This window comes from Pithys albifrons, chromosome Z, assembly GCF_047495875.1.
Source record: "Pithys albifrons albifrons isolate INPA30051 chromosome Z, PitAlb_v1, whole genome shotgun sequence".
Taxonomy (NCBI): domain Eukaryota; kingdom Metazoa; phylum Chordata; class Aves; order Passeriformes; family Thamnophilidae; genus Pithys; species Pithys albifrons.
In genome coordinates, this window is record NC_092497.1 from 80,203,748 (window position 1) to 80,218,687 (window position 14,940).

Consider the following 14,940-nt stretch of genomic DNA (forward strand, 5'->3'; position numbering starts at 1 on the left):
ACAGTACAGACCCCTCTGGCAAAGGATTTGACATCTGCCTAAAAAGGCACCATATGCCTAATTTGGAACAATTTAAAGAATTCTTCCAAGAGAATATAATAGCACTTTATACATTATAAATGGGCTTTAATTTTAGAAAGGGCAGGGAAGAAACTGACAGCATTTTGTACAATGAGGTTTATCACTGTATTTATGGAGTCATGACATAAAATCTAATTTCAAAAATATAGCAAGAAAGTCTGGTGTGAAAATTGATTTTCTGACAGGCATTATTTTTTGGAATATCCTACAAAAGCCTGAAAATAAATCAACTTAAGACTATTTGTTATTCCCTCCTATAAAGAGCTTATATTAAAGATTTCTGTACGGTACCATATTATTTTCACAAACACTACCCATAATGCCAGTTATTTTTGGACTTCATTTGCTGTCATCAATGTCCTCAACATAAGAGATGAAGGAGATTTTGAAAGTTGATTATGAGAGACTAAACAGGAAAGGACTGCATTTCTAAGATGAGGACAAAATTGGACTAGCTGTGAAAAAAGTTTATTAAATATTATGTATTTGATCTTTATGCTGTATGATCAGCTGAGTAAGCCAGGAGGGAAAAAGAGCACAAAGTATTACAGTACAAATAACCTGTCATTCATAGCTTTTCTTCTCTTAAATGATAATTCCCCATTCCCTACACACACTTATTGAAATACACACAAACTATTTATTCGTGTTCACAATGAAAAAACACAATCACTTAGACAGGCCTGAGGTCTTCAAGTTCATCGAGTTTCACGAGCAGAGACTTTGTTCTCCTACAGAACAACAAAAGGATTCAAACCAAGGATGAAATGAAAACTGTGAAAGAGTGTAGTCCTCACCTTCACAGCTGTTCGGCAATTACATGATTCTACTACATTCTTGGACCTATTTAAAATTATTGCATAAAAAGCCTTCAGCAAACAGTTACGTACCTGCCACTCTGGTCTGTAGTCCATGTAATGGATCTTCCATCTGGTTTGGTTTTGTACCATATTCTTATTGCATGAGGAAAGTCTGTTGGAGTGTCAGTTCCTGATTTCCTTATCTCCAAGCTCCAAGGGCCAGTAGTAAACAGAAGCTCTCCACAGGCAGGTGCCTGGCTGCAGAGACTAAAATAGTATAGCTGCTCCTTCCAGCGATCTGCAGGTAAAGTAACAAGTTCGTGTACAATCCAATTCCCAAGATTTTTTGGCTCCTTTAAAACATCAGTTAGCTTGGCAGACCTTGTAAATTTTTCAGTGCCTGACACAGCAGTAACATCCACTTCTTCAACCTTTAGCACAGATAAATCACAACAGTCTAATACCAGCAGAAAATCCTTGTTCCCATGATTCTCTATGTCACAGCAGTCCTTTGAACTAGAAATCCCAGAAGCCTGTTCACTGTTGCTATGGCTACCATTTTTATCAGAAGTATCTTCTTCACCTTTGTCACTGACAGCAAGATCATTATATTCCATTTTAGATGAAGAGGCACTCACGTTTGTCATAGGAAGGTGGCAGGGTTCAGGTGCCCTTATTTTACAGGATTCATCAATTTGTGACTGGCAGCATTCTTTGCCAGTGCTGCTGGTCTTCCTGTACCGGGTCCCAGGCTCAAAGAATAAAACTATGCTGCCTTCAATAACTTTTCTTTTAAAATCCACATCCAAGTCCAATACATAGTGCTTTACAAGCATGTAGCTAGTGTTTGCCATTAAGGGCAAGTCATCCTTCATGGGGTCTAGCTGTGTATCCATGTTCCAGTCCACTGGGCAACAGTTTTACAAAGCCTTAGACAACTCTTGCATATGATGACTCCAAAAGGAGAAGTATTCAGCTTCCCAGTGCCAAAAATAATTTTGCATATCAGAGTATTGAAATTAATTGTAGTTTCTCCACTTCTCAGATTCTAAAATAAAAAAAAAAGGGAAACCATAACCATTTCTGAAATGCATTAATTCTAAAAGCCATTTAAAGTCCAGTTGTCTTTATTAAAAACACTACAGTCAGAAGGGTGATTCTAATACCATAGAATGGCATCAGTCTAGAATGGCATCAGGATTTGCTGTCAAGAACCACTGACTGTATGTTTCCGGTAAGAACTCTAGAATTCAAGTGAAAATATTTCTAGACAGCTTTTACAAACTGACAGCAACAACCTTTACTATAATTAACTTCTGTTGACTCTCTTCACTTGCAATAATCCTTTAGAAAAAAAACATTATTATGTAACATTTATTACTTCAGTGTTTGTTTTTGAAGTTGTATTTATTTCAACTGTATCAAAAGATAGTTCCATATTTCTCCTGTGATTCTAACTAATGACAGTAACTATAAATCACCTCATATGTTTTAAAGTTTTAGAGTAATAATTTCACATATATTATGCATCTCCACAGATTAATATACCTTCCACTGTACAGCCACTCTCATATCAACACTTGTAGTAAATGACAAGAAAATGAGTGAATTTACTAGAGTTCATTTCAAGTATTCCTTTGAGATTGCTCATGAAGATTTGTTAAATCTATAAGTAAATAACTTAAGGTATGCAATTACATCTTAAAGCTGGAAACTCACAACACTCTGGATAATAGCGCCTTTTAGAAACAAAAGGTTTTCTCACTGGAAAATATGTAAATACCTATGAAGGCATGTAAATAACAAAATGCATCAACACTTGTTGCAACAACAGGCAGAAGTTCATCACAGAAGTTAAACTATCACACGTTTCTTAGCTCACAGAAGTCCCTTTAGTCTCTTCTAAACCAGAAATAGAAATCAGAGGACGAAGGAGCTGTTGAGATGTGCCGTTCTCTTGTTGGCATTTCAGCGACACTTGTTGGTAGGCAACGAAGCCTGTTCCTAAGTGCCTCAAGTGAACAGATACCCCCTTGTGACACTGTTCCAGTTTCACAGCTCGTCAAGGACTTCTGTGTCCCCAATCCATTGACTCTCAAAATCAGCACAGAGGAGAACCCAGACTCCCCCAAGAACTGCTATTTCTGTTGAAGGCATCCTGGGCAAGCTGTCAAGCAGCGATCAGTCAGTGAAAGGACAATAAAATCTTCCTTTCACTTTTTTCATCAATCCTCCTGTACTTTTGCAAACATAGCAGGGCAACGGGCTCACATCAGAAGGCTCTCTTTCACAGAAATAGCTCAGTAAACTCAGCCACCATTAGCAATGCACCTATGATGTCCGTAATGCTGTGGATTGGAACTTGATGTTATCTAGATTTTTTTCTGGCTACCAAAACCTCACGGCTTCTGGCAGGTTAGCTAATTATTGCTGAAAGTGCCTTTGTGGGGGGAAAGCCCAACACTGAACTGACATTCAAGAATCCTTGTTTTGCACAAATACTAGCATTTTTAATTTGAAAACTAGGTGCAATATAATACTGACAACATTTTATAAAATGTGAGTACTATATAACAATACATATTTGTGCTATACTATTTATAAGTGTTTATATTCTTGTTTTCGTGTTTTGCATTTGGAAGATGTGATCAATTTCTTACCTCAAAGTATTAAGATAATTACACTGACACCAAGTTCTCTGCTACCATGGTAAGAAGCACTTCTTAGAGGCTTATCAGATTTATTTAATGTTAATTAACAGGGCAGATTAAAAGGTGACAAATAGTGTCACACAAGTAAATTCTATCAAAATTTTTTTAAAAATAAAATAATCTAAAAATAAAAATTAAAGTATTATGAAAAATAAATCTATAAATTCTCTTCAAAGTTACTAATATCAAAATATGAAACCCCTGACATTCAAAAGACAATTGGGAACAAAGGTCAGTGAAGGAAAAAAAAACACGCAAAATGGACACTCGATTTCTACAGTTGAAAGTTTCAGATTAACACTTCTGTTTCATGGAGATGACACATCTAATCATGTTTACAAGGAGAGCAACAGAAGTGTAGAGGAATACACTTGTAGACAAGTAGCACCTACTAGTGCATACACTCTGACATTGAATTTTAATTCAGATGTAACACTGTGGCTGTTTAATTCTATCTCCAATCACCCTACCTTTAGATATCTCAGCTTTTAAGAATTGTATGTAGCCTCTCTATCTTCAAAGCACTAGTAAGTGAATTTAAATGGCTGTTTTCACGTGTTTCAGTTTGTGACCACCTGCAAATTTTTTAATGAAGTATTTTTAAGGAGTCTACAGAAATGGAAGTGTTCATTAAAGAAGCTGATATGCTATTCTATGCTCATGGTGTTGGGGACTCACTCATTTTAATATCTTCGCAGTTTTGTACCGTGTATTGATAATTTCATATTGATTCATACTGATATTGAATTAGCAAAAAGCTCTGTCTTCTGTGGAAAGCATGCTCCTACTAAAAATAAAAATTTTACTTCTCTTCCAAAGCCTCACACTAGACCTCTCATCCTAAGAAGCCAAGGGGTGTCTGAAGTAAAGTGAGATAATCCTATGATTTAGATGAGGGGATTGAGTCCATCATCAGCAAATTTGCTGATGACACCAAGTTGGGGGGGAGTGTCGACCTGCTGGAAGGCAGGAGGGCTCTGCAGAGGGATCTGGATAGACTTGAGAGATGGGCTGATTCCAATGGGATGAAGTTCAACAAGGCCAAGTGCAGGTCCTGCCCTTTGGCCACAACAACCCCCTGCAGCGCTCCAGGCTGGGCACAGAGTGGCTGGAGAGCAGCCAGGCAGAAAGGGACCTTGGAGTACTAATTGACAGGAAGCTCAACATGAGCCAACAGTGTGCCCAGGTGGCCAAGAAGGCCAATGGGATCCTGTCCTGTATCAAAAATAGCGTGGCCAGCAGGACCAGGGCAGTGACCCTTCCCCTGGACTCTGCGTTGGTGAGGCCACACCTTGAGTGTTATGTTCAGTTCTGGGCCCCTCAGTTCAGAAAGGATATTGAGGTGCTGGAGCGAGTCCAGAGAAGAGCAACAAGGCTGGTGAAGGGACTGGAGCACAAGCCCTATGGGGAGAGGCTGAGGGAGCTGGGGGTGTTCAGCCTGGAGAAGAGGAGGCTCAGAGGTGACCTCAGCACTGTCTGTAACTACCTGAAGGGAAGTTCTGGCCAGGTGGGGTCTGGTCTCTTCTCCCAGGCACTCAGCAATAGGACAAGGGGGCACGATGGGCTTAAGCTCTGCCAGGGGAAATTTAAGTTGGAGATCAGAAAAAAATTCTTTCCAGAGAGAGTAATCAGGCATTGGAATGGGCTGCCCAGAGAGGGGGTGGATTCACCATCCCTAGAGATTTTTAAACACAGATTGGACGTGGCACTGAGTGCCATGATCTGGTAAAGGGACTGGAGTTGGACCAAGGGTTGGACTCGATGATCTTGGAGGTCTTTTCCAACCCAATCGATTCTATGATTCTGATCCTATGATTCTATAATCCTATTTACAGCTCTTTTAAGTGAGAAAGAAACTGAATTTATGCACTGCACCTTTAAGACAGGATAATCAAGCATGCTTGTAACTTAAATGTTAATTTTATAATAATTTCACCAATTTTCGCTTCTTATGAGTTACATTATGAAGGTGCAGTAGATAAATTCTGTACTATCTGTCTATGCCTGGAGTTGTCAAAGGTGCTTCCAAAGAGTTATTGCTCACCAAGTACCATGCCAAAACCCCACTATTAGTAAAAATTACAAACAAAATTGCTTTGTTTCTTGTAGTCCAGTGGTTCACAGCCATGGACAGTAGCAATGTTTGGTTCAGGCAGTTTTGTAGTACAGATTAAGAAAGATCAGAAACATTCAACTATTTTAAAAATTCCATTCTAGAGGGTTAGCTTAAAACTATTTTCAGTCACATCTGTATACTTTCAGTAACTTAGACAAATCTGTTTATATAAGTGGACAAGCATAAATGCCGAAAAGGAGCTAAAGAATCTTGAAGTCCAACCTCAGAACTCTAAATGACACAAGAGATGCTGCACATGCTGTCTGTTACTTCTGCTGTAAAGAAATTGTCCACAAACATCCTTGCAGAATGCAGTTATTTATTAACTTGGTGAGGAACTCATCATAAAAGTTTTGCTTGAATGCAGTTCAGCACCTTTCTGCCAGAAGTAATAGCCCATACATAGTACATAGAGAAACACTACATTTAAGATAAACTGGAAAGAAGCTGCTATTAGTGTAATTGCTTTGACCATTCTTTATATAGGCACTCTCCTTGATTCTGTATCTCCACCATACACAACCATTCTCTGGAGGCAGAACTCCACAGCCACTATTGCCACGACTTCCTTGCCACTTGGATAAGGAAAAAATCTTCTAGAAATTCAAAAACTGACTAGGAATATGTGAAGTGAACTGTAGAGGTAAAGCCCTTTTCCAAGAGTATATAATAATTCAGTAGCAGATTGTTAACAGAACCAGACACTTTCTTCCACCTCCTGAAAAGAACACTAACTCTGCAACGTTACAAAACTTTATAAAATAGAAAAATAAGACAAAATTAAAAAAAAAAATTCTTCAGACCACATACAAGTTGAGGATTTAGAAGAAAAGTCCAAAAAATGGTTACTTGCAACTTAAACTAGCACTATAATCTTGGAAAGGAACAGCCCCATATAATGCTAGCTTTATTATACTAACAAAGTGTTTTCTACCTCCCCATTAGCTTTTACAATTGCTGACACTTCCCATCATAAGGCACTTCAATAAAATAGATCACATTAAAAATTTCAGTGAATATACACATGCATCCCAGGCTGTGAAACCTGAAAATCAGGTATTTTTGAGGAATGGTATAATCATTTCATTAGAAACTATCATGATGCACTTCCAAAGTAGTATGTGGTTATCACACTCTCACTACTGCAGCAGTCTATGATTTTTGGGCAAGCAATGACACATTTGAAAACATACTTTTGTTTCATTTCTAAAGAAAAACAGATACTAAAGGCAGAGCTCTTTATATGGTAATATTTAGCTGTACAAAATAATGTTAGATAATTAGTCGAAGTGCTACATCACTCTCCACTGATCAGGTAGGGGACTCTCAGCTCTTGCCCACTCTCGTTCATATTTGCCCAAATTAACCATGAGCAAATTTACTAGTTTGCTTCATTTAAAGTCTTGAGAAAGTTCATAACCTGACTTCAAATATTTGCATTGTGTGAAATACACTTCAAGTACGCATTATATGAAGTACTTTTTAAATACATGCAGGGAGCTACTTAAAAGTGTGCCCTCCACATGTGAACTGGAAGTTTGGCAGGTTATCCTTCATTTACATCAAAATGTATTTTCATCAGCCAGCTGTGTTACTTCTACAACAGCTGGCCTTTCACACCCATGCTGTCCAAACTACAGATTTATCACAGATACCCTCAAAGTGTATCTTTTTTGGTTCTTTTCTTTCCTTTTTCTTTTTTCTTTTTCTTTTGTTGTTGCTGTTGTTTTGTATTTTGTTTTTTGGGGGGCTTTTTTGTGCCTCCATGGTCACATACATACCAAACACAATATAAAAAAGACATTAAGGTACTAGAGAATGACCAAAGGAGGGCAACAAAGATGGTGAAGGGCCTTGAGGGGAAGCCATGTTCAGCCTGGAGAAGAGGAGACTGAGGAGAGACCTCAGTGTAGTCTCCAACTTCCTGCTGAGGGGAAGAGGAGGGGCAGGCACTGATTCTTATTCACACTCGTCACATTCTTCTTCACATTCTTCTCTGTGGTAGAACTCAAGGGAATGGCCTGAAGTTGTGCCAGGGGAGGTTTAGATTGGATATTAGAAAAAAGGTTCCTCACCCAGAGGGTGGCAGGGCACTGGAGCAGGTTCCCCAGGGAAGTGTTTACAGCACCAAGACTGGCAGAGTTCAAGAAGCATTTTGACAATACTCTCAGGTACATGGTGTGACTCTTGGGTTGTCCTCTGCAGGACCAGGAGCTGGACTCAATCATCCTTACAGGTCCCTTCTAACTCACCATATTCTATGATTCTGTGATGATTTTATGATCTGATAAATGAATTATACTGTCTGGAAGAGTCCTCAGTGGAATAATCTAGTTCTTTCCCCTGGGAAGAGACAGAACTATGTGAAACACTCCTCTATTCTTTTTAAATACCTCTGCAGAAGGGAACAGTTTCACTAATTAGCACAATCCATTTTTTTAATAGCATTTAATAAAATATTCTTTAACATAAACATTTTTCTTCCCTCTAAGCTTCACTAAGTTCATGTTTCCTAAAGTTTTGGATAAAGAGGACCTAGTTATATGGTGGAAGTACTTTTTTGTTTCTCACTTCTACCCTCCCCCCACTTGGATGTCACTCCTCATCTTTCAATCACTAAAGTCCCCCATTCAGAATAGGCAGATTATAATTTTAAATTGTACTTTGAGTCAAAGTAGTTTATTTTGCCTCTGATAAATTAAGAACACTTACACAGCCTGGTCATTCAACAGAATCACAGGGGCAGCAAAGCCCCTGAAAAAAAGATAGTAAGTATTTGTACTGGTAAAACTAGAAGCAATGTTTCTTCATAACCTTGGCCTTTGAATCTCAGTGTTTAATCTATTAAAACTGAGCCAGTATCACTATAATTCTTTGTGCTTTTCCTAATTTTTAATGTGCACTTTGAATTTCAATTTCATACCAATTCATTTTTAAAAATCACACCAATGAACTCCAAAGTGCTTGTAACCTCTCCAGACTGACCTTATCCAACCATTTGACTAATGCAAGCATAAAAGATGTGAGGGTATGTATTCATTAAAAACCTAAGCTGATCACAGTCTGAGTTGCCACAAGAGGAAATGCGTCTTTCTTCCTCAAATTTCTGCACAGCCTTCCATTCTGTGAAGCTACACAAGTGCAGAAGATAACTCAAGGGAAGAGGGGGAATGTGCAGCTGAGGACAGATTATGATTTCCCCTTGGGAGACAGTTCACACTGGGGCAGACTTAAGCCCGGGACGAGGCAATATCCAAATTTAACAAAAGCTAACCAAAACACAGGACAGATTCAACTACATTTAAGTATGTTGAAACAAATTTTAAATGCTTTAAATAAAAAAATCTAAGCACTGGATAATGCTAAAGATGGTTTTGAGAGTCTTGTTTGCTTTTCAAATTACAAACAAGTAAATGAAAATTAAAAATTAAATTCAAAGGTAAATTAAAGGAAGTTAATAGAGGATGTAACAGTTCCTCCAAAGACAAAGCAAAACATCTAGTATTTCTTCATTAGCTAATAATTCATTTGTTTAGTAAGAGAAAGCAATCAATTTTATTTTATTGATGCCAAAGGGTTTTTGTTCTGATTTTCACATTTTGTAGATTTTAGGAACACAGTAGTTGTAGATTTTTAGAGGGTTAATATTTCTAACAGTTTAAGTTTAATGCCTTTCTATCACTACCCCTGTCCCAGAACAGGGAGCTCAAATTCCTTTAGTTAATTAATCTTGTTTAGACTCCTTTCCAAGGTAGAGCTGAAGGATATCAGAAGGCCTACAGAATGAAACATAAACACAGGTCAGAGTGACCCAAAAGCCAGAATTGGATGAGCTCCAAGAGACCTTTGTGTGCCTGAGGAAGAAGAGCTGATGAAGACAGAGGGTCTTGACGATCCCAGACCCAATTCCAGGGCTTGGTCCAGGGGTGGGACTGGGGCTGGACTGAGAAATGTGTAAAGCAATGATTGGAGGGATCTTATTATAAAAGCCATGGAAACAAGAACTGGGGCACATGCATGTCATCCTGTATTCCTGTGGGCTGTAGGCCCTGTGATATTAAAGGACCTTTACTTTTTATCTTACCCTACACTAACGTGGCTCAGAGTCCTGTTTTTGGGGTAAGGGTCATTCACGGCATCATTATTAGCTATTTTAGCCTGCACAGCATAGTTTTTTCCACAAATATTCATAAGCTGATTGCCTAATAGTTCATTTAGTTTAACTTACTCCTCTGGAAAGAAAAAAAGCTTTTAATAAAAATGTATTGAAAAGCAGCAGTTTCATTAACAGCATCGGGCTAGGAGAGAGCCACTAACACAGCTAGAGGACTGAGGCACACAAGTGTAGGGAGGAGGCTAATGGCACTGGGTCTGGCCAGCACTGGAATGTAAACAGTCTCCTCCTAGAGGGACATGGAGAAAAGATAAGCAAAAAATTATTAAGCTGTCTTGCAAATACAAACACATTCCAGGTATTACAATACATTACCTTGAGCCAATTATTTACAACTGAAAAAAAATTTATTATTTTTTGTATTCTGTGCAGCTGCATTTTTGTTGTTACTGAACTGAAACAGTAAATGAAAAAGTAAGCAGGAAATAAAGAATAAAAACAGAAACAGATCATTTTAAGAATAAATTTATCAAAACACACTCCCAGGAAACAGTGTTCCTTACATTTTCAATGCAAGTCCAGAAGCTGTTATTTTTGATTGCTAACAGCTAAGTACTCCAGTCCAACTTAAATCTATAGTAATAATCCAGATGAGAAAATTCAAAAACCATCTGACCTTCTCGGAAGGTTCAGCAGCGTCATTATTAAATGGAAGCAAATGAAAGGCTTACAAACTTAAAAAAAAATAACCAAACAAAAAACAAAACCGACAAAAAAAACCCCTAAAAACAAACCTTGAAAAACAGAGAAGGCACTTGGTTGCTAAAGATGACCTCATAACATTGTGGCACAAGCTAGAAGGTACTATGCAGAATGCCCTGAATCATCTGCTTCATTTTCAAGCACATACCTAATTTCATTGCACTCCTGCTAGATCAGCCAGTCTTACATATGGCCCTGTCATGTCTTACACAACTGTGAAAGGCAGGCACAAAATGCAGTAGCCTAAGACAGTTCTACATCTTGTCATGAAAACATATGCCAAACATAAAGCATACACAAAACTCCTCTTATTTCAGAGCACAATTGCAGCTGTTTCTTTTCACACACTTCCAAAATCTAACACAATAGAAATTAATGAAAGTGAGGGCTGTATGAGAGAAGACCAGGACAACTGATTTACAATCACCAAGCAATTCCAACTCTGTATTGGTATCTGCCAAGCTCTGAAAAATTCTCAGCTTAAAGTTGTTCCAAATATTTAAATCCATTAACTGGTTAATGCCTTAAAAACCATACTGCTACTTTTTATCATGCAAAAGCAGAGTTCCACAAACTTACTCACACACAAATGCTGGCACAAGTAGGAGGCATAATCCCCAATATTTCTATTTCTATCTCAGCTTTTCTCTTTTTCACACAGTACAAAAATTCATTCCCTGAAATAATAGCCAATTAAAGCAACTCAATAGAAACACATGCACATCGATCTAAGGATCACACACAAGCTAAGGATCGTCAGAAGAAGTCCACCAATTTATGCTAAGTCTTAAGATATTCCTCCCAGCAGCTGATTCTGCCAGAATCATCCGCTTTGAACAACAGCCAACAGAGACAGCTATTTCCATGTGCTGTCACTCCACCACACAGCCTGGCACATGCACCTGAAATGGTAACTTAAGCTAACATCCTGATCTGTAAACAGGGATCTCTGAAGCACACAGACCAACTTGTTTGTACTATGGACTCACTGTATTCCTCAAAAGCTGTAGAACTTCAGCATTACAGACATGCCACTGGTCAATACCCAGATGACACACATTTAAACACCAGCTTTTTACACCAGCAAAATAAAGCCATGTTTGGCCTCTCTTCACCTTCAGCTAAGCATTTGCTTCATCTGTATATAAAAGCTAATTCAATTCCTTTCAACATGCAGGTGTTAGAATTATAACCTATAATTCCATAATCTCCACTTAGCATTTAAAGAAATTAAAATAAAAAAGCCTTTGGATAAACAGTCTTTTAAATAATTATAAGCCATTTGTAACTAATTCACTTTAAACTGCTTTCAATGCAGCCTCTTTCAAATCCAGGTTTATAAATTTTTCACACAGTGTAAGACACTAAGATCTTACCAAGAAGTCAGTTTTGAACATCAGCATCAACAATAATTTTGCTCTTTAAATCAAGTAATTTATACACATTATTTTTTGTAATTACAAACTCTTTTGCCCACACACACATAACACAAACAGCTAAGACATCTTAAGCCTTTTTAAGACAAGAATGATTTCTTCTATAGATGGAAGTAAGGTTTAAACAAGCTAAAAGAAACATTTGCTACTGTAAAACTACTATAAAAGAATCCATAGAAGAGACCTTGCAGACCTCACTGTGCATCACAAGAAAACTGGCACATTTTGTAATGAGGCTTTGGTTTGGAAATTAATTCAATTGCTACTATCCCTTGATAAAACATCTGATGACATTCCAGAAAAGGCCTTTTAAGTATGAAAACTACAGAAATAATGAGCCTAATAGAAGACCCTTACCAACTACAATTTATAGCAGGAAGTTAACTCTGATGAGCTGAAATTACGAGTCAAGATAGAAAACTCCTTCTTTCAGCAGAAATAAGGGGGGGAAACACAAAGAAATCAAAATTCCTTTCTGCTCCCAAAATACTAATTCCTTAAGAAAAACAATGAATGAAAGACTGAAAGAGAACCGCAACTTCCTACTGGTAAAAAAGCAAATAAGAGCATCCTGATATTCCCCTTCAGGTCTCTTTAGTCCAATGGCAATTATTTGTGTTAGTGACCAAATACATGTTTTACAAGTCCCTGCCCCCAAAGCTACCATTACTATGTTTATAAAAAAAACCCCAAACATTTATGTAAGGATGGAATTTTCCATTTTTTATTTTATGAAATTATTTCAAGGTGGCTGTGGTAATCTGCTATACCTAGCTCTGCTTGACCTAGCAGTTCTGTCCAGCTTACCACATTCGGTGGACATGCTGAACAGCACTGAAGAAGCACAGCATTACCTTGGATTTTATTTGCACTCAGAATACACAAGGAAGCCACATGTGCAACTGAGTTTCAGGAGATGGAACATGCCTGTCAGATGATATTCATCGACAGGAAGCATCTGAACAATATCTGTTTTAACTCCATGCAGCAGTCAGTAAGGAATACCACCTACCATATCTAAGAACTGTTTCCTTAAGGCTGGAATGAAAAAGAGCCTTCTCTTCCCAATGTCGACATTGGCAAGCTGCCACAGTCACGCAAGTTGACCTTTGCAAAACCAAGCATTAAACTAAATAAAGGACCTAACACAGAACTAAGTCAAAATCCTAAGATGAATTTATGCAACATCATTTATTAACACACGTGTTTCACCTACACTTTTTCAGTGCTAAAAGGGATAACGAGTGGAATAGCTCATCAATCAGCTTTGAGAGGGTCCACGTTTAAAGCTGTTTCAGGAAACCAGAGGCCCACAAGGGCAGTGACTCAAGCTGTGCGAGAAGAAACTGCAGGTACTGCTGTCTGCACATCCCCTACAGCTTTGCGCTCCAATCCCTCCACTGCCGCTGACGCTCCGGGTGCACCGCGGAGTTCAGTGGGAAAAGGGTGGGATAGAAATTCCTGTCACTTCCCGAAGCGCCTCCCCAGCACGGGGCTCGGCGGGAAGCGCTGCGGGAAGGGATGCCAGCTCGGCCCGCCCCCTGTTGCGGCCGGAGCGGGGCCGGGCCGGGAGCGCGGGGATGTAGCGCGGGGAGGGGGCGCGGCAAGGAGGGAACGCCTGGAGCGGCAGCCACTGCCCTGCCTGCGTGCCGGCCCCCGGGGCGTGTGAGGGGAGAGGGGGACACGGGGACAGGGGCACACGGGGTAGCCCCTACCCGGCCCCGTCAGGTGCCCGACCTGCCGCTGTCTCCGCCCGCCCCCGCCGGCCCCGCGCCGGTGTTACCTGCACGCCGCCCTCCGGCCCGGCCGCGGCGCCCACGGATGAGCTCACCGGCCCGCCCGCCGCGCTCCGCCCCCGGCCCGCCCGCCCCGCCCCGCAGCCCGGGGCAGTCTCGGGGCATCCAGGCTCGGCAGCTGCCAGCAGCATGGCCTCACTTCGCCAGCGAGAGCGGGGTCTGGTGGATGGCAGGTTGTCCGTGAGCCGGCAGCGTACCCTTGCGGCCAGGAGCGCCAGTGGTGTGCTGCGGTGTATCGGGAGGAGTGTGGCCAGCAGGTCGAGGGAGGTGGTCCTTCTACTTGGCCTTAGAGAGATCGTATCTGGAGTGCTATGTCCAGTTCTGGGCTCTTCAGTACAGGAAAGACAAGGAGATCCCAGAGAGGGTCCAGCAGAGGGTCACGAAGATGATCAGGGGTCTGGAGCATCTCTCTTGAGAGAGTGAACCTGCTGGGCCTGTCTGGAGAAGACAAAACTGAGAGGGGATCTCAGGCACACACATATCTCAAAAGCAGGTGTCAAGATGATGCTGTCAGGACTCTTTCCAGAGGTGTCCAGTGACAGGACCAAGAGCTATGGCCGTAAACTTAAGACACAAGAAGTCCCACCTCAGCATGAGGAAAAACTTTTTTGCATTGAGGGCAGCTGAGAACTGGAACAGCTGACCAGGGAGGTTGTGGATTCTCCCTGTCTGGGACAGAAACACCACGTGGATGCAGTCCTGTGTAACCTGCTCTGCATGACCCTGCCTTGGCAAGGGGTTGGACCAGATAATCTCTCAACGTCCCTTCTAACCCTAACTAGTCTGTAAGTCTGTGAATTTCCCTCTCCCAGTGTGTGGGGGATAAGGGGCAGAGCAGGTAATGTCCTGTGTCAGTCACCAGTGGTGGTCTCCTGCATCGGGATAGCCCATCCCCTTCGTACCAGCCCTGGTGGGCACATGGAGGTTGCAGCATAGAGAAACACATTTTTTGTTTGCACACTGAGGTGAAGCCCTGCCACTGATCTGCAAGGCAGCCAAAATCTCACTGGCCTCCGCTTAGGGTATAAATAAATATATTTTTACATCACAGGTGTGATGAAATACTTCATTTGGTTGTTTAGACTGGATGCAAATGGTTAAGCTCTTGGTGACTGATTAGCTGA

General features: G+C 40.4%; 1 protein-coding gene across 4 annotated transcripts in view; it reads right to left on the minus strand.

Moving 5' to 3' along the window:
• Window positions 1-13,872, minus strand: part of AOPEP (aminopeptidase O (putative)) — a 195,084-nt gene extending 181,212 nt beyond the window's left edge. For all 4 annotated transcript variants that reach the window (XM_071579980.1, XM_071579979.1, XM_071579982.1 and 1 more), the window contains exons 1-2: window positions 13,804-13,872; window positions 972-1,929 (exon numbers count right to left, since the gene is read on the minus strand). In XM_071579980.1, coding sequence (XP_071436081.1) covers window positions 972-1,777 — 806 coding nt within the window. In that variant the 5' untranslated portion in view covers window positions 1,778-1,929; window positions 13,804-13,872. The remainder of the gene's footprint in view (window positions 1-971; window positions 1,930-13,803) is intronic.
• Between the last annotated feature and the right edge of the window lie 1,068 nt (window positions 13,873-14,940).